Here is a 27137-nt window from a genome sequence, read left to right on the forward strand (position 1 = left end):
CCCCTGTTAGCTTGGTGTTTGCCATACAGGCTGAAAGCAGGCACAGGTTCTGCCACGTACACACTGAACAGCTTGGAGGAGGTAAGGCCAAAGAGACATGGGTCAGATTCAAAATCTACATGAGGCTATCCAGCTCCACCTCTCCTAACTCCTCCACCCCGTCCATGCTGCCACATTGTTGGTCTAATATCCAGTCTTGGGTAACTTCTATTTCTATCACTTAAACATTGGCAGAATAAAGTTGATCTTTTTGGACTTTTAGTCAAACCTCATTTCTATATATGGGGGAATATATGTTTCCATATATTGGGGGTGGGGGTGGGGGGGTAGCGGAAGACAGGGTCTGGATATTAAACTCGATGATCAGCCATATTCACAATGAATGGCGGACAGGCTCGAAGGGCCGAATGGCCTATTTCTGCTTCTACTTTCCATGTTTCTATTTGGTTTGACATTACTTTTTGTTGGGTGAGGCTTTTATGTGCTTTTGGACATTCTTCTGTGTTGAAGAGAATAAATGTAAGTTGTAATGATCAAAATATTGCAAAAGGTGAATGATGTTACACTAATCTTCTATTCTTCTCTATTTAGTTCCTGGCCCGGTACGGTCTTGGGCTTGTTACTCTGAAAAGACTGATCAGATTTTTCACTGGAATCATGGGGCATCTCTGTAGAACCTAAAATTACGGAAAACTGTTTGCCTGATGATTGTCCGATAAATTAAATCTTATTACATTTTCATGCTTTACTGTATTTATCAAGTTATTACAAACAAAAGCGTTTTTAGCTCTGAGAAAAGAACACTGTGCAACCAAAACTTTTCTTCTTATTTACCTTCATCTTCCACGCTGTCTAATCGCTTTTCCAGTTCAGACACCATGTTTTGCAAATCAGAAGCCGATTGATCAAGCATGTCCCTGTTTTCAAAAACAAAAGACACTGCACTGAAATCATCAGGTACTGCAGCAAAAAAAAAATTGCGTCCACGTGTTTTTGTTGAAAACAAAACCTGAAGAATTTTAGACAAGACAGTTTTGTTATTACAGTAAAACATGTCACACAAGCAAGTGTTTGAGAGGAGCTTCCAAAATTTACAGAAGTTGGTGTGATTGGGTGGCACGGTGACACAGTGGTTAGCACTGCTGCCTTACAGTGCCAGGGACCCGGGTTCGATTCCCGGCTTGGGTCACTCTCTGTGTGGAGTCTGCACAATCTCCCCGTGTCTGCACGGGTTTCCGCTGGGTGATCCGGTTTCCTCCCACAGTTCAAAGATGTGCAGGTTACGTGGATTGGCCAAGCTAAATTGCCCTTTAGCGTCCAAAGATGTGCAGTTAGGTTGATTGGCCAAGCTAAATAGACCCTAGTGTCAGGGGAATTAGCAGGGTAAATGTGTGGGATTATGGGAGTAAGGCCTGGGTCACATTGTGGTCAGTGCCAACTCGATGGGCTGAATGGCCTCCTTCTGCACTGTAGGGAATCTATACTACTTAGGTTTAGAATTACTTAGGTTTCTGATTACTTAGGTTACTTAGAAGAATTACTTAGGTTTCTGTGCATATACATGTGATTCATATTAACATTAACTAGAGGAAAAGTTTTTAAACGTGATGCTGCTACCCCATTCTCATAACATTTACTGAAGTACTTTCTACTAATTTCAAAAAGGAACAAAGGGAATAGATCACACAGGTCTTCCATCTCTGTAACCTGGAATTGATTTGAGTAGATGAATTTTTCCAGAGTAAATGAATGAATGAGTAGCGTAAACCTGAAAATTCTTCAGAACTATATTACTGATTTCCCTCAGTAGTCACAAAGACTGCAGGTATGGGAGATTAACTGGTGATCTCCTGAACATAAGAACATAAGAAATAGGAGCAGGAGTAGGCCATCTAGCCCTTCGAGCCTGCCCCGCCATTCAATAAGATCATGGCTGATCTGTCATGGCTCAGTTCCACATTCCCGCCCTCTCCCCATAACCCTTAATCTCCTCTCTTATCAAAAACCCATCAACCCGCATCTTAAAAATATTTAGCGAGGCAGCCTCCACCACTTCAACGGGTAGAGAATTCCAGAGATTCACCACCCTTTGAGTGAAGAAGTTCCTCCTCAACTCCGTTCTAAACCGCCCCCCCTTTATCTTGAGGCTGTGCCCCCTAGTCCTATTGTCTTTTTTGAGCGGGAAGAGTCTCTCCACCTCTATCCTATCCATCCCATTCATCATCTTATACGTCTCAATGAGATCTCCCCTCATTCTTCTAAACGCCAACGAGTACAAGCCTAGTTTATTCAGCCTCTCCTCATAGCTCAACCCCCTCAACTCCGGTATCAGCCTAGTAAACCTCCTCTGCACTCCCTCCAAGGCCAAAATATCTTTGCGCAGGTGCGGCGCCCAAAACTGCACACAGTACTCCAGCTGCGGCCTCACCAATGCCCTATACAGCTGCAGCAAGACCTCCCTACTTTTATATTCAATCCCCCTCGCTATGAAGGCCAGCATCCCATTCGCCTCCCTGACCACCTGCTGCACCTGCAAGCTGGGTTTTTGCGACTCATGCACAAGGACCCCGAGGTCCCTCTGCACCGTCGCATGCTGCAGTTTTTCACCCCGTAAGTAATAGTCCTTCCTACCATTATTCCTACCAAAGTGGACCACCTCACACTTGCCAACATTAAATTCCATTTGCCATTTCCTGGCCCATTCGCCCAGCCTATCTAGATCCTTCTGCAGACTCTCCACACCCTCCGCACAATTTGCCGTTCCCCCGATCTTGGTGTCATCAGCAAATTTCGACACCCTACACTCGGTTCCCTCCTCCAGATCATCTATATAAATGGTAAAAAGCTGACGCCCCAGCACCGACCCCTGGGGCACTCCACTAGTCACCATCCGCCAATCCGAATAGCACCCGTTGACCCCCACTCTCTGCCTCCTATTTGACAACCAATCCTCTATCCACGCTAACACCCTACCCCCAACTCCATGTCCCTCGACCTTCTGCAATAACCTCTTGTGAGGTACTTTGTCAAACGCCTTCTGAAAATCCAGAAAGACCACATCCACCGGCTCTCCTCTATCCACCGCCCTAGACACATCCTCATAGAACTCCAGTAAATTTGTCAGACACGACTTCCCTTTAATGAAACCATGCTGCGTCCGCTCTATCAAGCAATTGCCTTCAAGATGCCTCGCAATTTCCACCTTAATGACGGATTCTAACATTTTACCTACCACAGACGTTAAACTAACCGGCCTATAATTCCCTGCCTTTTGCCTGGCACCCTTCTTAAACAACGGCGTAACATTAGCCGTTTTCCAATCTTCCGGCACTTCCCCGGAATCCAGCGACGTCTGGAAAATAACCACCAAGGCATCCACCATCACCTCCGCCATTTCTTTCAGGACCCTCGGATGCATTCCATCCGGTCCTGGGGACTTGTCCACAATCAGCCCCTCCAGCTAGAGTAAGTATACAAGCTAGAGTAAGTATACATTGTAGAGCAGTTTAATTTGAAGTCTTGATATCCATTTAACCCTGTTGATAGCTAAGTCTAATCTGTAAATACTTGATGTTATCTGTGGTACAAGGCCTGAGAAAAGATGTCGTTAATCCTCATGTTAATCAGGACAAACTTGTAAAATCTCAAAACTGTTTTTTTTAAATGAGAATTGATAGAATTAACAAAAGCAAGAAAATAACAATTGAATTCCGAGGGGGATTGAATATAAAAGTAGGGAGGGCTTGCTGCAGCTGTATAGGGCATTGGTGAGGCCGCAGCTGGAGTACTGTGTGCAGTTTTGGTCGCCGCACTTACGCAAAGATATTTTGGCCTTGGAGGGAGTGCAGAGGAGGTTTACTAGGTTGATGCCAGAGTTGAGGGGGTTGAGCTATGAGGAGAGGCTGAATAAACTAGGCTTGTACTCGTTAGAGTTTAGAAGAATGAGGGGAGATCTCATTGAGACATATAAGATGATGAATGGGATGGATAGGATAGAGGTGGAGAGACTCTTCCCACTCAGAAAGGACAGTAGGACTAGGGGGCACAGCCTCAAGATAAAGGGGGGGGCAGTTTAGAACAGAGTTGAGGAGGAACTTCTTCACTCAAAGGGTGGTGAATGTCTGGAATTCTCTGCCCGTTGAAGTGGTGGAGGCTGCCTCGCTAAATATTTTTAAGACGCGGGTTGATGGGTTTTTGATAAGCGAGGGGATTAAGGGTTATGGGGAGAGGGCGGGAATGTGGAACTGAGCCACGACAGATCAGCCATGATCTTATTGAATGGCGGGGCAGGCTCGAAGGGGTAAATGGCCTACTCCTGCTCCTATTTCTTATGTTCTTATGTTCTTAATACAAGAGAAACCGCATTCTAGTTATATTTGTAATGGTGGTACTGAAAAGCTTGGACAAAGCTTCAGAGGGTTAAACGATGTAGCATCATCTAGTCTTCCTGAATCATTCATCATTACCTCATACTTGACACTCCTGTCAAAACCCTTAATTTTCAGTTCATTACTGCTTGAGCTGATTGGTTCTGGCAAATGTGGAAAAAAAAAGAGCATTCACATTTATAATTATTTTAGAATTAATTTTAGAATTATGAATTCTGTTGGAAAGGAATTTTAACAGATATAAATTCCACCATGCTTTTTAACCTGTTTAATGCAACAATATTCTGTCACAATTATAAATAATACAAAGTTGCTATGTTGACTGAGGAGATCTGTAAAAAAGATTCAGAACTCACAAGTACTGTACAGTCGCCATTTCATATCCCCTGATAAAATGCTAAAGCCATTAATACTTAGGAAGTTCTTCTAATTCTTGAGTTGCGCATTTGAACTTCAACTGTAGTACTTGCGATAAACCATTTTTGCTTGCACCAGTGCTAAAGTTTTGTAGTTAGGGCCCAACCAGATTCCACTAACAGGTCCAACCAAGCTTAATCATGGAATCACTACAGCACACCGACTCTCCAATTGACCATCTTGTCCAGGCCCTATTCCCATTACCCCACCAGTTTACTTGACTAATCCCCCTAACATACACATCTTGGGACACTAGGAGGCAATTTAGCTTGGCCAATCCACACACCCTTGCACTGTGGGAGGAAACTGGAACATCTGGAGGAAACCCCTGTGGACATGGGGAGAACGTGCAAACTCCATACAGACAGTGACCCACCAGGGCTGGAATGGAACCCGGGTCCCTGGCGCTGTGAGACAGCAGTACTAACAACTGTGCCACCATGTTGCCCGCACGATATTGACACATAATGTTAGATTAGGCCTGGACTCTATTTGCACTACAACTTTGCATTAACACTACGAATGTAATATTATCTTTCAATGTCCTTGTGGCTGTTATTCTAGTATTAAAAATATGTAAAACAGGAATATCATACATGGTAATAATCAGGACTATGTCTTCTGTTATAAATAATTACAACCAGGAGGGCCAAAACTTCCTGGCTCTGCAGTGTCAGATTTGGGGGATACCCCAATGGGGTGCTCGGGAATCCCTCTTGGAAGTTCTCACATGAAAGTTCACACGGCAATTGTCCAGAAGGGTTAACTTCCTCATGTTTTATCCTCATTGTTATTCTGAAAGAGTTAGAAGGAGAAAAAGCACTTCCAACTTCATAGTAACTAAAAGACATAAACCGAGACTTGCACAGGAGACAACTAACCCACAGAGGACCTTCCACAAAATCCTCTGTTCTGGCCACACAGCCCACCCCCTCCCAGTCCAATCCCACCCACAGATACAACAACACCTCCTCATTCCGATATCTAAACCCCCACCCACCTTTGAAATTTACCTTCTCCATTTCAACAGTCCCTTTGAACAAGTGTTGTAAAAAGGGGTATGTCCTCTTCACTGTGCTTCGTTTATACCATGTTGCTGCAGTCCAAAGGGCACACCTCACTGTTCCTGTCTCACCTGGCCTGAGTGAGGAAGGTCAGGCACGACAGGGGCTTTGCAACTCCAGCAAAGTCCCTCCATAGTGGCAATCTGCCAGTGACCCAGGACAAAGCAGCCTGGTTAACTGGTACCTCATCAACCACATTTAATATTCACTTCCTCCACCAGTGGAGCATGTGACATCAGTGTGTATCATCTACATTCTACAAGATGCACTGCCGCAACTCACCAAAGCTGCTTTGACAGCATCGTCTAAACTAGCAGCCTCTACATCTTAGAAAAACGAAGAACATCAAGTGCCCCTCCAAGTCACATGCCATCCTGTCTTGGAAAGATATTGCTGTTCTTTAATGGCCACTATTCAAAATTATTCCTAGCCTCTGATCTGCGACAAGGACAGGTCAGAGGCTAGGAATGCTGCAGCAAGTAACTCACCTCCTGACTCCCCAAAGCTTATCCACCACCTGCAAGGTACACATCAGGAGTGTGACGGAATACTGCCCACTTACTTGGATGGGTACAGCTCCAACAACACTCAAGAAGCTTGTCGCCATCCAGGACAAAGCAGCCCACTTGGTTGACACCCCACATCTGCAAACATTCAATCCTTCCACTACTAATGGTCAGTAGCAGCAGTGTGTACAATCTACAAGATGCACTGCAGCAATTCACCAAAGATCCTTAGACAGCACCTTCCAAACCCATGACCATTTCCATCTAGAAGGATAACGGCAGCAGATAAATGGGGACACCACCACCTGCAAGTTCCCCTCCAAGTCACTCACTGTCTTGACTTGGAAATATATTGCCGTTCCTTCGCAGTCGCTGGGTCAAAATCCTGGAATTCCCTCCTTAACAGCATTGTGGGTCAACCCACAGAACATGGACTGCAGCGATTCAAGAAGGCAGCTCACCACCATCTTCTCAAAGGCAACTAGGGATGAACAATAAATGCTGGCCAGCCAGCGATGCCCCATGTCCCACAAATGAATTTTTAAAACTGCTGGAGTTGTTAAAATCGTGCACTTTCTCCAGGTACTGAAGCAATTCACCACCCCTTTCTCAAGGACCTATTAGGGGTGATGATGGCCACATCCCATGAATGAAGAAAAATAACAAAATACAGCAAACTGCTTTCAAATCATTAAAAAGAATCAAAGCTATCATTAAAGCTTAAGGACAGGCATGCTTCACAATGTCCACTTGAATTGTATTGTTGCACGCTTGAAAATTCTGCACACTGCATCGTTTCAAAGATGTAGCTCGTCATTCCCTTTTGTTGGCAGGGTGATATATTCAGTTCACTGATCATAGTTACAGAATTTTGATTTCCAATGTGATGAGTGTTTGCTTTATACGGTGCACGATATGTCATGTGTGATGGACACTGAAGTGTGACAGACAAAACTTGTTGTAGATTGAGCAGTTTCATCATAATACTAGCAAATCTCTCATGCTGTTAGTCATGTTAAATCAGAGGATGCATTTTTTTTAAGGGCAAGATCACTTATAGCATGTAGAGCACAACCCACTGTTCTGCTGCTAAAATGTAAATGTGTCTGTCTCTGTTCCTTCCTCAAAAGGTGTTATTTGAATATTTGCATAAAACACTGTACCACCTGAAGTGTGATAAAAATCTGAAATGTGAGAGAAAGTGTGTGACTAGGTAAAGTTTTATCATTATGCACAAGTATTTTTTATGTAAAAATGATTCCATATATCTATGTTTAGACACAGAATGTGTGGAGTTTGCATGTTCTCCCCATGTCTGCAGGGATTTCCTCTTACAGTCTAAAGATATGCAAGTTAGGAGGATTGGCCATGCTAAATTGCCCCTTAGTGTTCCAAGATGTAAAGGTTAGGGGAGTAGCTGTTGGTTTCCTCCTACATTCTGAAAAACGTGCTGGTTCGGTGCATTGGCCATGCTAATAAATTCTCCCTCAGTGTACCTGAACAGGCACCACCAGAGTGTGGAGACTAGGGGATTTTCACAATAACTTCACTGCAGTGTTAATATAAGCTTATTTGTGATACAAATGAATAAATTTTAAACTTAGCAGGGTAAATAAATGCATGGGGTTCATAGAATTATAGAATCCTACAGTGCAAAAAGAGGCTATTTGGCCCATCAAGTCCGCACCGACCACAATCCCATCCAGGCCCTATCCCCACAACCCCATACACTTACCCTAGCTAGTTCCCCCTGACACAAAGGGACAATTTAGCATGGCCAATCCACCTAACCTGCAAGTCTTTGGATTGGGAGGAAACCGGAGCATTGGGAGGAAACCCACGCAAACATCGGGAGAATATGCAAACTCCACACAGATAGTGACCCAAGCCGGGAATCGAACCCAGGTCCCTGGTGCTGTGAGGCAGCAGTGCTAACCACTGTGTCACTGTTATGGGGATAGATGGATGGTGGGCTTGAGTAAGACATTCTATTGGAGAATCAGTGCAGACTTGATGTGTTGAATGGCCTCCTTCTGCTCTGTGGGGATTCTATATTGAAAACTAGTTTACAATAATAGACCTTTATTCAGTGTTCAGACAGATAAAACAATCAAAGTCTGTTTTCAGAACCTTTCCCGTACTATTGTTTCCTTTACATTGCAGTTGGCCGTGAGGAGAAAGGGCCAAATATGTTGCTCTCAGGTATTTAGTTGTGGATAGTATAGATGGTCTTTCTGTAATTTACTTACTGTCGTGTTTAGTATTCCACACAAGCAGACTGCCCATGACATTTTAGTGCCTATGTGGAAGGGAGTACAAAGTGGAAGGAAATTGTTAAAATATGGTCTTCCCGACTGCTGGTCTTTAAAAATCCATCAAGTTTATCATGATTTTGCAGCCAGCTGCACGAGGCCCATTCTAATGGTGGGATGGCCATGGGCTAAAGAGTAGAATAGCTTAAGATATTTTAATTATTTATAGTAATCTACTCAACTTAATTATAATGATCACACTAGCATGTGAATGAATGATGAAATTACTAATGGGCTGCTAATTATCCTTTGCTGGTTAATCTGAATGATCCAGAGGATGATTCAATACCTGTACTCTTGAAAGGCACTGCTCAGGCTCTCGGTAGTACTTTAAAAACAGCTGGAAGGTGCTCCAATCAAGTACCAGATTTTGACTGAGAGAAAACCATGGAACAAACCACAAGTACTAACACGCCAAGCAGCACATCTGCCTCTTAAAGAGATACTGAGTGCTGGGTCTGGCTACTCAGCAATGCAATGCACATTTTAAATCATGGACTCAATGGTACACATCAAGGACTACTACTGATCATGCCAGTATTGGACTGAGGTGGGCACAGTAAGAAGTCTCACAATACCAGGTTATAGTCCAACAGGTTTATTTGGAAACTCACCTGATGAAGCAGCAGTGCTCCGAAAGCTCGTGATTCCAAATAAACCTGTTGTCATACTTCCTACTGTGCTACTGATCAGTCAGTGATAGTGATCACTTGGTCATAGAATCATAGAACTCTACAGTGCAGAAAGAGGCCCTTTGGCCCATCAAGTCTGCACCGAACACAATCCCACCCAGGCCCTACCCCCATATCCCTACATATTATACCCACTAATCCCTCTAACCGACGCATCCCTGGACACTAAGGGGCAATTTCTTAGCATGGCCAATCAACCTAACCTGCACATCTTTGGACTGTGGGAGGAAACCTGAGTACCTGGAGGAAACCCACACAGACACGAGGAGAATGTGCAAACTCCACACAGACAGCGACCCAAGCTGGGAATCGAACCCAGGACCCTGGAGCTGTGAAGCAGCAGTGCTAACCACTGTGCTACCGTGCCGCCCATTACAGTGATCACTATCACTGACTGATCAGTAGCACAGTAGGAAGTATGACAATAGCATGTTGAAGTCCAACAGGTTTATTTGGAATCATGAGCTTTCAGAGCACTGCTGCTTCATCAGGTGAGTTTCCAAATAAACCTGTTGGTCAACTAGCCAATGTGCTCAACATCAGAGAATTCTATCATATTTCACTATTGTACAAATTACCATTTTCAGAGTAATGTAGTGTTGGATGGGAACCAGAAATTGTTCTGTGTGGCTCCAAGGCCCTTACCATTTACCCACATTCAGTGAAATGTAAATCTGAACCCTGAGAAAAAAGGTGTTCCCACATCCTTTAGTGTATTTTCATTAAGTGTATACTCCTATCACCTCACACTTATTCATATTAAATCACATTTGCCACAATTCTACCCAACCTAATAATCTGAAGTCTTACAGTCCTGCCAACCACTTGCCAATCCTCCTGCTTCTGCGTCATCAATAAAATTTTATCCAAGTCCAGATTACTACAAAATAATGCAGAATTGACCAATGAGATACACTGTTCCCATCACATTTCCAATCTGAGCAATACCCTTTACCCTAATCCAGTATGTTGACAGTCAGCCAATGTTTATTTCAAGCTGTTACAACCTCTGAAGTCCCCTTATCAAATGTTCTGCTAATCTACAATATGCCACATCTACTGCATTCTGTTATCTATCTAATTGGTCAATTCTTCAGGAAAAAATCTATTAAATATGCCAAACATGATGCATCTTTGACATTTCCATCCTGGATGTTCTTGAATAATACATACATTTCTGATTTTTTTTTAATTTCTAACTGTGGATTGACAGCTGCCCACAGCTGTCAAATACGCATATCTATATTTGCCGTGTTTATTCCTCTCATAAGAACATAAGAAATAGGCCCTTCGAGCATACTATGCCATGCAATAAGAATATGACTAAACTGCAACATCAGCTCCACTTCCTTACACAACCCCCATGTCCCTTGATTTCTTCCCTTAGCACCCAAAGATCTATCAATCTCAACCTTGAATATACTTAATAACAGAGCATCCACAGCTCTCTGAGGTAAAGAATTCTAAAATTTCACAACCATGGAATAAAACCTTTCTCCTCATCTAAGTTCTAAATGGTTGATCCCTTATTCTGATATTATGGCCCCTATTTCTAGACTCTCCAGCCAGGGAAAACAATCACCAGGCAGCCACCGGCCAAGCCCTCTAAGAATTTGATACGTTTCAATGAGATCAACATTCATTCTTTTGAACTCCAGCGAACTTTGGCACATTCTACTCAAACAGAATCATGTCATCCTCTTCTGTTCTGAAGAAATGTCATATTGATCTTGAAATGGTAACTCTGTTTCTTTCTCCACAGAAAGCGCCAGTCCTGCTGAGTTATTTCATAATCTACTCAATCCGTACTCTAAGACCAACCATCCCATTCCAGGAATTAATTTGGCAAATATTTGTTGCACTCATCTCTAAGACAAGTATTTTCTTATTTAGTTACAAAAAAGTAAAATTCTTGTGTAGAATTGCAGCATTATTTTCTTACTGCTATACTTAACCCCCCTTCTATAAAGAGTAAGACATTACTTAATACTTTGGCTACATAGTAACATAGAAATTAGGAGCAGACGTAGGCAAATTCAGCCCTTCAAGCCTGATCCACCATTCAATCAGATCCTGGCTGACCTCTCCCTGATCTCAAATTCACGCTCGCATCTGTTCCCCATATCTCCTTATCCCTTTTTTAAAATTAGAAATATATCTATCTTCTTCTTGAAACCATTCAATGATTCAGACTCCACCGTGATGTGGGGCAGTGAGTTCCACAAATTCACCATCCTCTATGAGAAGTAGTTCCTCCTCATTTCTGTTTTAAATCTACCATCTCTCAACCTATACCTGTGACTTGTTCTAGGTTGCCCCATAAGAGGAAACATTTGGTCTTCATTTACTTTATCAATCCCTTTTAAAATTTCATATACTTTGATCAGATCCCCTCCCGTCCTTCTAAACTCCAGTGAATACAAGCCCAAACTGTTCAATCTCTCCTCATACGTCAACACCTTCATCCCCAGAATCAATCCAGTGAAACTCTTCTGAACTGCCTCCAATGCCACATCATTTCTCAAATAAGGAGACCAAAGCTGGACACAATATTCCTAGAAAAGCACACGTGGGAGAAGACTTCATTCTGTTAACTAAATTACCACAATTCCTTATTTAAGACTATAATGTGACACTGGTGTGAAGTCACATGATTTAGCAGCCATCTTGACTCCCTGCTAAAGATATAGCAGAAAATTCAAACTGCTTTTCATTTCCCTTCCTAACTGATTGCTCAATTGCAATGTTAACTTTCTGTGATTTGAATACAAGGAGTCCCAAACTCCCTACTGCATTATGAAAACCATATTCTGCAGAGGTGACTGCAAAGGACGCATTGTGTTGTGATCTTTCAAATTTCCCTGGAGACTGGAATGGTTACTGTGGATTGCAAAGTAGAAAACACTATTCAAGAAAAGAGCAGAGAGAAAGCAGAAATATAGATCAGTTAGTCTGACATCAGTTGTGAAGAAAATGCAAGAATCTATTATTCAGGATGCGGTGAAGGATAGTTGCAAAATCACTGTGTGATTAGGCAGAGTCAACGTGGTTTTATGGAACGGAAATTGTGTTTGAGAAATCTATTAGTTTATTAATGGTATAATTAGCAGAGTAAACAAGAATGAAAATTGTAGATATAGTTTGGATTTTCTGAAGGCATCTGATAAGGTGTCACATAAGATTAGGCCCCAAAGACTGGAGAAAAGATATTACCCTGGACTAAAAATTGGTTAACAATCAGAAAACAGAGTAGGAATAAACAGATCATCTATAGAATGCCAGGATGTAACTAGTGCAATAAACAATACAAAGATTAGTGCTTGGACCTCAAATAATTACAAGCCATGTTGCTAATTTACGTGAGTGGCCAGAGAGTAATATATGCAAGTTTACTGCAATACAGAGCTAGATGGGAAAGTAAACTGACAAAGATGGAAATAAATCAGTTTTTAGAAAATTGAATTCTCCAAATTCAGTGTGAATTATTCCAGGTGCACACTGCCCGATCCAGTTTTGGGCACGATTGTGTCTGAGCTGTGGGCAATGTGGGGGGTCAAAGGGCCTGCCAGAAACTGAACCTCCAGGAGATAAACGATACTGCAAGTTCAAAAGTCGAAACATCATCTTTAATAAGGATAATGCCTCTATGTAAAATTCTTCTGGTCAACATTTCCCACAAACAACTTTCAAAATCTCCAAAATAATTCACTTTACCTTAAGTATTTTGAGATCCCTCCAGAGATGAGCAAAGGCACAGTATAAGTAACTAGCTTATTAAAGACATTTGCAATTCTCAACACAGGAGTTAAAAGGGTAACCAGCATTGAAACAGGCCATTTGGCCCAACTAGTCCGTGTGGATATCAGTGCTCCACTCCAGCCTTCTCCCACCTGTCCTCAACTAAATCTACTACCATAACCATCTATTCTCTGTTCCCTTAAATGCTGATCTAACTTTCCCCTAAATGCATTAATACTACTTACTTCAGCCACGGCTAACCAAATTTACATTCTCACCACTATTTGGGTAGAGGTTTCTTGTGAATTTATTGGTGACTATCTTACAGTAAAAGTCTCTTTTTATGCTTTTCCCCTCAGCAGAGAATATCCAGTCTACCAAAACCTTTCATGAATTTAAAGATGTTTATAAAGTCACTCCTTAGCCTTTTTTTCAAGAGAACAGAGACCTAAGTCTACCTACCCTTTCTCAATCCATTTCTAGTATCATCCTTCTAAATCTCTCCACTATCTCTATATCTGTTTCACACTATACCATCATAGTGCCAGGAAATTTACCTTCACAAGGTGTGCAGATTTTGCTAATTTGCAATGAATTATTAAGTTATTATAAATTAAAATCAATCTTTTTGTGGTCAACGCTTCGAGCCTGCTCCACCATTCATTATGATCATGACTGATCATCGAATTCAATATTCTGATTCCCCCCTTATCCCTTGATCCCTTTAGCCCCAAGAGTTATACCCAAATCCTTCTTGAAATCACACATTTTGGCCTCAACTACTTTCTGTGGTAGCGAATTCCACAATTCATTACTCTCTAGGCAAAGAAATTTCTCCTCACTTCAGTCCTAAAAGGTTTACCCCTCATCCTCAGAACCCCTAGTTCTGGACTCCCCCATTATCAGGGGCATTCTTTCTGAATTTACCCTGTCTAATTGTGTTAGAATTTTAAAAGTTTCTATGAGATCCCCTCTCACTCTTCTAAATTGCAATGAATATAATCCTAACTGACTTAGTCTTTCCTCACATGACAGACCTGCCATCCTAAAACTCAGCCTGGTAAACCTTCGCTGCACTCCCTCTATAGCAAGGTCATCCTTCCTCAGATAAGGACACCAAAACTGCATACAATACTCCAGATGAAGGAAAGTTTGTTTATTCATCACAAGTAGGCTTACACTGCAATGAAGTTATTGTGAAAATCCCCTAGTCATCATACTCCAGCACACTCAGGGAGAAGTTAGCATGGCCAATGCACCTAATCAGCACATCTTTTGGACAGTGGGAGAAAACTGGAGTACTTGGAGGAAACCCATGCAGATACAGGGAGTACGTGCAGACTCCACAAGCTGGGAATCGAGCTCAAGGTGTGGCCTCACCAAAGCCCTATACAAAACCTGAGTATGGCCTGAGAGTCATCCCAACCTTCTCCAGTAACTATTACTGAACACAAGCAAAAACGAGAGCCCCGGAAAAGAATGCTGGTTGAAAAAAATAAAGAAGTCTCACAACACCAGGTTCAAATCTAACAAGTTTATTTGGTAGCAAACGCCGTGGCGTTTTAACCTGGTGTTGTGTGACTTCTTACTGTGTTTACCCCAGTCCAACGCCGGCATCTCCACATCATGAAAAAATAAATGCAGAACTGATTGCCACTAGGTAGCGCACGCAGCCTGTCACATTGGGATAGAGGGCACACCGGAGATGTTGACACATGCTGGGCCGGGTCACCTGCAGGGGGGGGGGGGACATGTTGAAGGATCTGGTGGGAGCTACTGTGCTAGTGGCAGCATTGCCCCTCTTACCGCATCTGCCTCTGCTGCTCCAGCTCGCTGCTCAGCTGCTCCATCTCCATGCAGCCCACACGCGCCGCCTCCCTTTTGTTACACCGTCTCCAGGGCAACGCGTCTCCCCGCCCCGCCCCACCCGGAAGTGTCCCGCCTCCTGGCTGCTACAGGCATTCCCGCGCTCACAGCCGGCCTGAGTCTGCTGTCAATGGAGTTGCTGCCGGAGTCTGCCAAAGGCTATGAGAGGATGAAAGCCAATATCGGTAATAGTGCACATTGACTTTTGTGTGGGTTGGATGGATTGGCCATGCTCAATTGCCCCTGAGTGGCAGGGTAAATACGTGGGGTTAGGGCCTGGGTAGGATTGTTGTGGGTGCAAGCTAGATGGGCCCAATGGCCGCCTTCTGCACTGTAGGGATTCTATGGCCGGAATCTTACCACCGTTCATGCTGGTGAGATTTTCCCGTCCCGCCACAGCGACTGGAGATTTGGCTGGCTACCAAATTCTCTGAATTCACTGTAGCAGGAGTGTGGCCTGAATGGCTGGTAAGGTTGCGCCCCGAGGGTGGGATTTTCTGGCCATTCTTGCCACGAAACTGGAAAATCCCACCCCAGATCAGTAGACCTTTTTGAGGTCAATGGACCTATCCATGGTCTGCCTCTTGCCCATTCTGATTCCTGTGGTGGGCAGAACAGGAAAATTTGCTCCATGATACTATTCTACAATTGTGGGGGTGCAGCAGTTGCAGCTTCATCGACAGACTCACCTGCCTGTTGCAGACTTGAAAAGGCTGAAAATTCTGCTTCCTGCATGAGCACGTCCAGTTCCTTTTTAAAAGTTTGTAAATTACTTTTGAGAGGGACAGCATCTATTGTTTTTACCACCGTCATGTTATTTGCAAGTCATGCCACGCAGTCTTTAATGCAATTTATTTTGCTTCAGGATATCACTATCACTGCCCTTTTAAAAAAGTGTATTCTGAGAGTGTGCCAAAGTGTGTCTCTTAATGTTTGCTCCATCCTTAAAGTTACAAAGCCAGTGCTCAGAATGGACTAGGCAAACCCAAATCCAATTCCTCACTTGCTCCAAAAACCAAATTCAAAATCAAATTGAATCCAATTCAAGGTCCCTGTGAAAGAGAGACTGTGAAGGTCCAAACTGACAAGATGAGGTATCTGACCCCACCTTGGACTTGATCTTAACCAAAAGGCTGAGAAGCCATAACAATTTTAAATGATTTGAGTGGCAAGTTTTTGGGATTTTAGCATGTGTTTTTTTGGCTAGAAAGAGAGCCCCTAAATGCAAAGTACTTCACCGGAACTTTCTTTTTAAATTGAATTATTGCTTAATTGTTTTTGTCACTTTTACAAGTTGTGCAAATAGCATTTTATCTGATCATCTTTGATAATCATCCAGAAATGTTTGAATTGGCAAATGTTATAAGTTCAATTGAAGGGGAAATCGATAACTTTAGGAATTATTGGTCAGTTAGTTTTTCAAGAACTTGCATTAATGGTACTATATAAATACAATAGTATCCCATGGTGCTTCATGGGAGTATTAATAAAGCAAAATTAGACACTCAGCCACTTAAGGTAATGGTAAGACAGATGGCTTGAAAGAATGGTCAAAGAAGAATGTTTAGGGAAATGTCTTAAATAATTGGACAGGTTCATTTCTGGGACCTAGGCAACTGAAGGCACAGCACCAATAATGAAGCACGTAAAATCAGGAATGTTCAGGAGGCCATAATTAGATGAGTGCAGTAGATATCTGAGGGTTGTGGGGCTGGTGGTGATTACGGAGATAAGGAGGGATATGATGGATTTTGGAAAAGGGATAAGCATGTTAAGGCTGAGGAATGGCACTCAGTCACGTTGTTTGTTTGGTGAGCTGGTCCATGCACTATGGGCCAAATAGCCTCCTGTGCTTTAACAATTTGTGATTATCTGAGTAACTTGCTCAAAAAATGTAACCAGGTTGGTGCGACAAGGCCTTCTTTTCTAGAAGCTATATCTTAGCTTTCACCATGTTATAGGGGACCGTCACAATGCCGATTGATTGCCCTTCTCCATCTCCACTCATATCAAACATCTCTTTTTTTGTATTTGCCGGTGATTTTACTGCCGGATGCCCTTTCTGTCACTAATCCTCCTCATTTATCCAAGCTGGAGCTGGCACCAATACACATTGTCTTCCCTGCATCAATGGCTGTATTCCTTCTATGGCCAGCAAGTCTTGGAGTGCGTTAGTTCCAGGATTTTTACCTAGCAACACTGAAGGAATAGCAAAAGATTTCCTGGTCAGGATGGTGGGTGGCTTGGAGGGGAATTTCCCCGTGTTGGTGTTCCCATATATCTGCTGCTTTTGGCCTTCTAGATGCGTAAGATGCTGTCTAAGGGGCTTTAGTGAGTTGGTGAGTCCCCGTTGTGCAGTGTATTTTGTATTTGTATATGTAGCTGTCACTGATGGTGGAGGGAATAAATGTATGTGCATGGGGTGCCAATCAAAATTTGTCCTGGATGGTGTCAAGATTCTGGATTATTATTGGAGCTGCATTTATTTGGGCAGGTGGAAAGTATTCCATCACGTTCCTGACTTGTTCCTTGTCTTCAAATGTGTCAATAGAGCCAACATTTCGAGTCAGGAACATTGGCTGTATTCTCTCTGCACAGATACTGTCAGACCTGCTGAGTTTCTCCATCATTTTCTGTTTTTATCTCCTGGTCCTAAGTTCGGTGATTTCTCTCCATAGCCCTCTCTGCTTCAGTATTTCCTTCTACTCCTTAAAACCTAGCTGAGACCAAGTCACCTTTCCTAATCTCTGTATTTGGTTGCCATTTTGTCTGACTGCACCTATGTGAGTACCAAGGACTATTTCCCTTCAATAGTAGCCACTATATACATGCAAATTCTTGTTCCTCTGAAATAACTCCCCCAAGGCCGGTGTCCCTTCACCAAATCTGGATTTATTTACATGCTAGTAATGCTCAGACAGTTAATGCCCAGTATAGAGTACATACCCTGAGTGCCAGTAACCTTATATACCTCTACAGGGCTCTCGGATTGGACAGCGATAACTGCCTCAATCAGGGAGCTCCTATTTCTAATGGATTCCCCCTCATCAACCATTTCTTCTTCAGTTCTCTGCCTGAAGGCAGATCTGACCCACAATGTCCACCACAAGTAGGGCATGGCAGTGGTAGATCTCAAATACACCTTAGCCAGAATAAGGATCAAACTCCTCAGTCTGATGTAAGCACCAAGCTGATCCGTATCAACCTTCCAGTCAACAGTCAAACTCAGAGCTTCTGGCTCAGAGGCAGGGATGCTACTCACTGCTCTACAAGACCTTTCCTTTGTCCACCACTATCTTCTTGATTTAGATTTTGGATAATCTAATGGCTTTTGTTGCACTTGGTTGAGTTGATATGAATCCTTGTTGTCCAAATGTTAAATATTTTCCCTTTGATTTGGTTTTGCAGATGACCAGTGAGCTGCTTTGGTGTAGCATGTCCCCTTTTAGTTCTGTAGAGATGCCATGACTTCCTTTTGCATTAGGGAATATTAAAAGGTAATTTTCTTCTAGTGTTAATTTCCCTATTTATTAGGGTTGCCCACTTGACCTGATTCATTTGTAAATTTTACTTTCTTGACAACCAAAATTGGTTTAAAATTTGATTTGACTAATCTTGTTTGTTCTCATTATAGAGGCAGATGAGAGTGATTGTAGAAGAAAAATATTTTACTTTCATGTGAGGACACAAATTTATGCTAAAGGTGTCTTTCTTTCTCTTCTCTCCTTTTTGTTCATTTTTATTCCTTCCTATGCCGATAGATTCTTGCATTCCAATTATTACAACAGAAAAGCCTTGAATCCAATTATTTCAAGCAGGAACGATGTACTCCAGCCTTGCAGGCTTTTGTACAGGCTGCATATCCCTCTAACTGCAAGACACAGTAAGGTGTTGCTAACAGTCAGAGATCAAGCTTTACCTTCTCATTCGATTAAAGCAGTAATTCTATTCTTTTTACTCATGGTTCATGTTGCCATTGCCAGATGCTGGATAGTCTGATTGGAGTATTGTTTGTACCAGAGCAGGAGATTGAATCCAGTTGTAGTGAAGCACTTCATCAATACAATTCTCTCATGGTCAACAGCTGTCCCATTGGGGACATTTCATCTTTGACAAATTGCATTTGTACCTATGATGTATTAATCAGAAAGTAAATCAAAACTGAAACATGATTTGATTATCTAAACAGCCAGCTGAGTTTACCTAATTTGCGTGAAGTTTACAAGGGACAAAAATGTCAATTCTTTTTGTTAGATTTAGGAATGAAAAACATAAGTAATCTTGAACCGCCCCGTGTCGGGTCAAATCCAAAAGCCAGGGTTCATGGTGAGAAACAAAGCAAGCACTAGATTTCATTTCTAGAGGAATGAAATTGAAAAGCAGAGAATTTACATTAAGCTTGTATAGAACCTTGTTAACCCACTGAACAGTACAGTGTATTTTCTGGTCTCCATGTTATTAAAAAGGATATAGAGGTATTGGAGAAGGTGCAAGAAGATTTGCATGGCTAATACCATAATTACCTTTTCAGGAAAAGCTTAACAGGCCAAGGCTTTTCTCTCTTAAAAAATGGAAAAGCTGAGTGGTGCCCTGAAAGAGGGATTTGATGGTGTAGATGTAGGGAAACTAAGACTGTCTCAAAAAGTCATAATTATGAGATCACTAATATAAGCAATGGGTAATTCAGGAGGAAATCCCTCATCCATAAGGTGTAAGATTGTGGAACTTGCTACCTACCACAAGGAGCAGTTGAGGTGAATATTATAAATGCTCTTAATGGGAAGCTAGAAAAGCATGAGGGAGAAAGGAATAGAAAGACATGTCAATCAACTTAAATTACTGGGGAGGGCTTGTATGGATCATAAGTGCTGACGTAGACCAGTTGTATAAAATGATCTGCTTCAGTAGAGTAAACTGTATAACATGAAGAACTGAAAATGGAGCACAATTTAGATCCAAACAGCTGTGCCTTTCTTGAATATGGAGTCAGGAAGTTAAGGGGAAACAGCATTTATGAAGAAACTTAATATTTTTGTTTGGACAGAGGGATTATGATCCCTTTTATGCAATGCTTAGTTTCTGCAGATAATACTATAATATTTTAATTTGTCCTCAACCTACCATCTGTAAGATGGACGACTGTTACCTTTGCTCATGTAGATTTAAATAACACTGAATTCTTTTACAGACACTAATCTTTCTCCCACTGAAAGTAATTCCACTTTGTTCCATGCAGGAAACATTGATGGAATTGCAATGCAGAAAATGTTTTGGAGATTGTGGTTTTAAAGAGTGAAAAGAATGAAATAGATTTGGTGCTTTATTGCATTGCAAGAATTCAATTACATGATAGAATCGTGTGTGCCTTTTGTGAAATGAAGCTTTTACACCCTGCCTAGAATTACATATCAGGTACTTGGCAAATAATGAATTTCATCTGTATTTACTGTCCAGAAAATTAAGTAGCAATATACTTGGTGTGGTTATTATACTGATAATTTTCTGTGCACTATAATTTGGTAAAATATATACCTTTGCCAAGTTGCTCTTCCAATAACCTAGATAAACTTTGTATGGCACCTAGCTGAATATGGAGCAAGTAGCAAACATGTAAAGCAGCAATATTCAGAGATAGCAGCCTCTTTACATGTGACATAGTTAACGCTAGGATATCCCCCTCTAGGGTCTGTAATTAATCTGGCACTAGAATCAAAATGAGGACATAGAATTACTCCTGTGTACCCTGACCCAATTATTCCCCTGACCTCTTACACTCCATTTCACCTGAAAACTACAGTCCTGTCTCCCTACGAGACACATAATACATAAATAATAGAAGCAGGAGTAAACCATATAAGCTTTCAAGTCTGCTCTGCCACTTAATACGGTCATGGTTGATCTTTGGTCTCAATGCCACAGGAGATTGACGATATGAAAGATTTTATGCAAATTTCTTAAAATTCTTGTATTCACTTTTATATTGGAAGTGCCCACGTTTTGTAATTACACTCTCCCCAATAGGGATGCTCTAACCCTGATTCCCCTTGAGATTAAATTTGATCTTAACTTTGAGTGTGCAATACCATGGAATACTGGGATTCCAGTTTTTAAAGAGATGTATTACATTATTTACATTGCAGAAAAACTTACAGCTGAATCTTTTCAGTTGGCTGTGTACCAGAAACAAATGGTGGAACACAACGCAGTGCTTACAAGGCTGAGCCAGGATTTCAATCAGGTAACTCAAAACTGAAATAGTTGTGTTTGGGCAACCTTTGCCCTTGAGGGCATTTGTGTTAGCTACAAGTCATCTTGCTCAGCTGTACATTAAACCTCTCTTTTGACTTGTCTAACTGATGAGCAACAGTCCCCTTTTTGTTCCTCATGATTCTTGGAGGTATTTCTGAAAATAAATTATCAATCTAGCTTCAACTATTTCTACCCAAGTTCCCCAGTTTCTCCACTATATATTTTTAAAACCCTTTATTTTTGAACACCTGCACCAGGGTGGCACAGTGGTTAGCACTGCTGCCTCACAGCGCCAGGGACCTGGCTCAATTCTGGCCTCAAGTCAGTGTGTGTGTGGAGTTTGCACATTCTCGCCATGTCTGCATGCGTTTCCTACGGGTGCTCTGGTTTCCTCCCACAGTTCAAAGATGTGTGGGTTAGGTTGAATGGTTAAATTGACCCTAGTGCCAGGGGGATTATTAGGGTGAATATGTGGGGTTATGGGAATATGATCTGGTTGGGATTGTGTGGATTTCCTTCAGGTGCACAGACACAGGGAGAACGTGCTAACTGTGCATACACAGTGACCCGAGCCGGGAATCAAACCTTGGTCCGTAGCGCTGTGAGGCAGCAGTGCTAACACTATGCTGCCCCATGAATATAGCAGAGGATGATTTTGACCCATCAGCCTCTGCGTTATGGGCCCAGTGTGCTCCTGCTGCGCCACTCTGCTACAGCATACTCCTTTCCTTCCTGTTCTATGCCAAATTGCCAAACGTGATGCAAATTGAGATGTTACTTTATTTGAATTTTCTATTTTAATAATTTATTCAATTTCTATGACTCTTTCCCCTAATAGTTTATCTTATGAAATTCCATCTTAAATACTACAGGGGTAGTGTATAGTGTATCGATAAGTATGTTGCTTTGATCGCAATTTACAGATAACGTTGTCCATGAATGAAGTTTTTTTTTGTTACAAAGGATCTTTGAGCTTAGCAATTTAACAAAACCAGTTCTTTGGTGTTTTCTTAGATTGGGTGAAGAAAGATTTTATTTATTCACCATATTTTGAAACATTTAGTTTAGTTTTTAAATGGTACATGTTTGCTCACCTTTACAAATATCAATACTGTGCATCAATTTTTCATTTCTCCTCAGTGATTTTAGTAATCTTTCTAAAAAGCTGACCTATTATTTGGTGTTACTTTTGTTTTCCTTTCCTGAAATATTTATTCCCAAGATGTTCACCCATATTTAATATGTGCTTGATTATTTAATTACACAAAATGTTACATTCCCAGCTAGTCCCACTGGACAAGGCAGATCTCAGGATGAGTAGAGTCACAGGACTGCAGATGAACTTTTTAAAAAAGAATACATTGTTTATTGAACAAGATTAACTATACTACACTACTATATATATAAATAAATGTGAGGAAAATAGAAATTTCAAAATGTATCTTGTACTCTCACGTTCTCAGTAAGCATCCTGTCCATGTAAACCAATTGGCAAGCTGTGGTCAGATACGCCACACTCTGAAACCAAGTAACAGATGCAACCCAAAACAACAACTGTGGATTTCTCATCAAATCCTTCACAATGTGGGGAAATTAATCTCATTGGAACTCTGAAAAGCGTTGTGTAGCAGACAATCTCCCTCTTGAAGAACAAACTTTCGAATATTCTCTCACCCATTATTTTCTCTCAAATACTTTCGTCAAGGATCCACCTCCAGGATTTCAACCTCCATTTGGTATTCCTCTGTCCTGGATCACCATGTGCATTCAGGTTCTCATGCAATCTCTCAGGTCCCCAGCCACGCCAACAGAACACCACTGCTTCACAGGCTATATTAGGATGTCACCCATCATTTGATCACCTCAGATATCTGGTTTTTTTTACCTAGCCTACTTTAAATCTGATTCCTGCAGCTGTTTAATTCAAAGCTCTTTTTTGGCTTTTCACTTTAATTCCCCTTTCTGTAGTTTCTTTTCCTTCTTGATTTCAGTCTTCCTAGAATTCTCTTTTGTAACATTCTCTAGTTTCTGGGACTTTATTTTCTTTTGGGAAATCCACTTTTTGCAGTTCCCTGTTTTGTCTCCATCTCTTCCTGGCACTCACTCACAAATAATTCAAGTTCTTTCGGTTTCAGCATGGCCCCCGGCTACTGAGCAATAGCCCAGTTTTTCTAAACTCTTTGCTTTATCATTGTAAACCCTCATTATGGATTTCTCATCAAATCCCTCACAATGTGGGGAAACTAATCTCATTGGAACTCTGAAAATCGTTGTGTAACAGACAATCTCCGCTCTTAAAGAACACACTTTCGAATATTCTCTCACCCATTATTTTCTCTCAAATTTTCTCTCTTTGGAAAGAATTATAAGGGATAGGATTTATAATCATCTAGAGAGAAATAAATTGGGATAGTCAACATGGTTTTGTGAAGGGTAGGTCGTGCCTCACAAACCTTAAGAGTTTTTTGAAAAGGTGACCAAAGAGGTGGATAAGGGTAAGGCAGTTGACGTGGTGTTTATGAATTTTAGCAAAGTGTTTGGTAAGGTTCCCCATGGTAGGCTACTGCAGAAAATGCAGATGCATGGGTTTGAGGGTGATTATAATGCGCATTGGCTAGCTGATAGAAGACAGAGGGTGGTAGTTGATGGGAAATATTCAACCTGGAGTTCAGTTACAAGTGGTGTACCTCAGGGATCTGTTTTGGGGCCACTGTTGTTTGTTATTTTTATATATGACCTAGATAAGGGTGTAGAAGGATGGGTTAGTAAATTTGCTGACAACACCAAAGTTGGAAGAGTTGTAGACAGTAAGGATGAATGTTACAGTCTGCAGAGGGACATAGATAAGCTGCAGAGCTGGGCCGAGAGGTGGCAAATGGAGTTTAATGCGGTAAAGTGTGAGGTGATTCACTTTGGTAAGAGTAACAGGAGTACAGAATATAGGGCTAACGGAAGGACTCTTGGTAGTGTCGACAAGCAGAGATCTCGGTGTACATGTGCATAGATCCCTGAAAGTTGGCACCCAGGTTGATAAGGTTGTTAACAAAAGAACAAAGAACAACCCAGCGTTAAGAAGGCGTATGGTGTGTTAGCTTTTATTGGTAGAGGGATTGAATTTCGGAGCTGTGAGGTCATGTTGCAACTGTACAAAACTCTGGTGTGGCCATACTTGGAGTATTGTGTACAGTTCTGGTCACCTCATTATAAGAGGATGTGGAGGCATTGGAAAGGGTGCAGAGGAGGTTTACCAAGATGTTGCCTGGTATGGTGGGAAGGTCTTATGAGGAAAGGCTGAGGGACTTGAGGTTGTTTTCATTAGAAAGAAGGTGGTTGACAGGTGACCTAATTAAGACATACAAGATGATCAGAGGGTTAGATAGGGTGGATAACGAGAGCCTTTTTCCTCGGATGGTGACGGCTAACACGAGGGGACATAGCTTTAAATTGAGGGGTGGTAATTATAGGATGGATGCCAGAGGTAGGTTCTTAACTCAGAGGGTAGTAAGGGTGTGGAATGCCCTGCCTGCAGCAGTTGTGGACTCACCAACTTTAAGGGTGTTCAAATGGTCAGTGGATAGGCACGTGGGTAACATTGGAATAGTTTAGGTTAAAGGGTCATTAGATTGGTTCCACTGGTCGGCGCAGCATTGAGGGCCTGTACTGTGCTGTAACGTTCTATGATGCAGGCATCTGCATCAAACCCCTTTCAAATACAGAAATACAAAATTAAACTTTACTTTTTCTCTAATAACCATAAAGCAAATATAAATTATTTAAAACTCTTTTTTTCTAATGTCAGGAAATAGTTATTTTTGTGAGCATAACATCATACTGCTTGCAAGAGGAGTCCTGCGCACATTGTAGGAATTCAGTTTTTATCAATTTACTCCTAAATCCCAATGAGAACGTTCCAAGGTATTTTTACTTTCGTTATTCCTACTTTTTGATTGCCTCTCTGCCACCAGCATAACAGGCTGAATGATCTCCTTCAGTGTTGTATCATTTGAGTCAATTTTCTTTCCAGGTTTGGGTGTGATGTATACTATGGCCTTGAGGATGGTTCAAGTTGGTTTTGCCTGAGGAGAAAATTGTGGGTTCAAATTCCTCTTTGAGCACATAAATTTTGGGTGATATTCTAGTGGAGTGCCATATGGCTGGATGTGCTAACTTAAGGCCAATGGTGTTCTTCTATAGAGCAGCAGGAATGTTTGTTTGCAAATGTGTTGTCCAGTACTCATCCTTCAATCATCACCCCTCTTTCCCCTCTCTCTCCATTGCCCCCGCGTGGTTAGCAGAGAATCAATCGTTAGATTTGGATTTATCTGGGCTGGGGTCTATATATACACATATGCACTAAATTGCCCACCCAGTTGGCTGGACTTGAACCTAAAGTATTCTGGATCAGAAACAGACAGCTGCCTGAGCCACAGTGGTATTCCAACAAAACAACAACATAGTCATTTATTTTGTCACTATAAAAGTATGCTGTGCACAAATTTTTTTTCAAACAAGTGACAGGCACTTCAAGTACTTTTAGCTGCTATTGGCATATTTGATATTGAAGCTAGCAATAAGATGCCCTGTGATTGAACCCATATTTCATCTATATACACAGATGTAAAGGTTTGTACTGCCTGATCATGTTTACCTTTACCTAACCATTTTAAAAAATGGAGGTCGATAAATCTTTTCACCATATAGGCAGTAACAGCAAGGAAGTATCATGGTCCACTATGCTTGATATGGAGTTGCATACTCGAGCTATAAGCCTCTGGCAACAGACAATATAAGGATATGCTTTGACTGTACCATGTGGTTCTTGATGTAGGAAGAGAATCAAATTATTGCATTCTTTGCTAGTTATTAAAACTTCCTCTCTAGCTAGTAAACTGAACAGTTTAATCAGGATTAATTTAACTGAGCATTTTTGCGTGAATGACTGTAAATTCAGTGTGGTTTAACAATTGAAACTTTTATCCCTTTGTAGGTGCAATCAAGATTGGAACGAGTAGCAGCAGTGAAGCCTGGTAGCACTTTACTGAACCAGTAGCTTTCATACTCTCAATATAATGAAAACCAACATCCAAACTTGACATTTATCTCTGGTGTTTTATAACAATTTGTAACCAGCAATTGTATAATTTTCTATAAAATAAAACTTTGAAATGAATTCCTTCATAACCCATGAATAACAAATTCCATAAGTGTTTATTTTTTTCCCCTGGGGAATCTGGGTGTCACTGGCAAGACCAGCACTTATTGCCAATCTCCAGTTGCTCTTGATGATGTGGTGGTGGTGAGCAGACTCATTGAACTGCTGCAGTCCCTTTGGTTACAGTTAAAAGTTCCAGGATTTTGATCCAGAATGTTTCAAATTCTATGGTTACTTCTGACTAAACCACTGACCAAGATGCTGCTGCATCAACCTCACCCGAGCCTGGAAGGTAATAGGCAAGAGGGATGAAAGTCAGTCACGAAAGCAGAGGTCAGGGTAGATCAAAAATGGAAGATGACTATACAGTGCAGAGAAATTTAGTGTATTCCTAGCACAACATTGACTGTTAAATAAATTTCTCAATTACCCTTCACAATCTAAGGGGAGTTTTGGTTATGGAGGGAGAAAGTTATGAAAGAAGAAATATTACTTTGCAACAAAGTAGGCAAAAAAGATGGCCAACCAATCTCATACAAGTAGCTGAGGAATTGTCAAAACATTCTATGGCCATTTGTTCAAGGCAGAGTTTTTCGTACTGTAACTTTGATCACATGATCTTATCTAATTTACATTTTTATAGCAATGTCAAGCTTTCTGCATGTTACATAAGCTGCATAAAAAAGCAACCAATCAGCTGCCCTTACAAACAAACTAAGTCAGTTATATATCATTAGAACTATCCTATCTAGG

The 27137-nt window shown here is 41.5% G+C and overlaps 1 protein-coding gene and 1 long non-coding RNA gene across 5 annotated transcripts in view; one reads left to right on the forward strand and one right to left on the reverse strand.

The window, feature by feature from the left end:
* ccdc169 (coiled-coil domain containing 169) overlaps positions 1 to 15005 on the reverse strand; it is a 69868-nt gene extending 54863 nt beyond the window's left edge. For both annotated transcript variants that reach the window (XM_080197944.1, XM_080197945.1), the window contains exons 1-2: positions 14924 to 15005; positions 835 to 917 (exon numbers count right to left, since the gene is read on the reverse strand). In XM_080197944.1, coding sequence (XP_080054070.1) covers positions 835 to 917; positions 14924 to 14973 — 133 coding nt within the window. In that variant the 5' untranslated portion in view covers positions 14974 to 15005. The remainder of the gene's footprint in view (positions 1 to 834; positions 918 to 14923) is intronic.
* A 48-nt stretch (positions 15006 to 15053) lies between these two features.
* Positions 15054 to 27063, forward strand: LOC145349120 (uncharacterized). 3 transcript variants are annotated; one of them, XR_013888061.1, is made up of 3 exons: positions 15054 to 15168; positions 21124 to 21221; positions 26220 to 27063. It is a non-coding gene; the product is annotated as an uncharacterized LOC145349120 (long non-coding RNA). The 3 variants fall into 3 exon arrangements; XR_013888060.1 differs by lacking the exon at positions 15054 to 15168 and adding an exon at positions 18703 to 19309; XR_013888062.1 differs by lacking the exon at positions 15054 to 15168 and adding an exon at positions 20254 to 20395.
* The last annotated feature ends 74 nt before the right edge of the window (positions 27064 to 27137 follow it).

The sequence above is a fragment of the Carcharhinus amblyrhynchos genome, chromosome 10, assembly GCF_965287045.1.
Source record: "Carcharhinus amblyrhynchos chromosome 10, sCarAmb.v2.hapA, whole genome shotgun sequence".
NCBI lineage: Eukaryota > Metazoa > Chordata > Chondrichthyes > Carcharhiniformes > Carcharhinidae > Carcharhinus > Carcharhinus amblyrhynchos.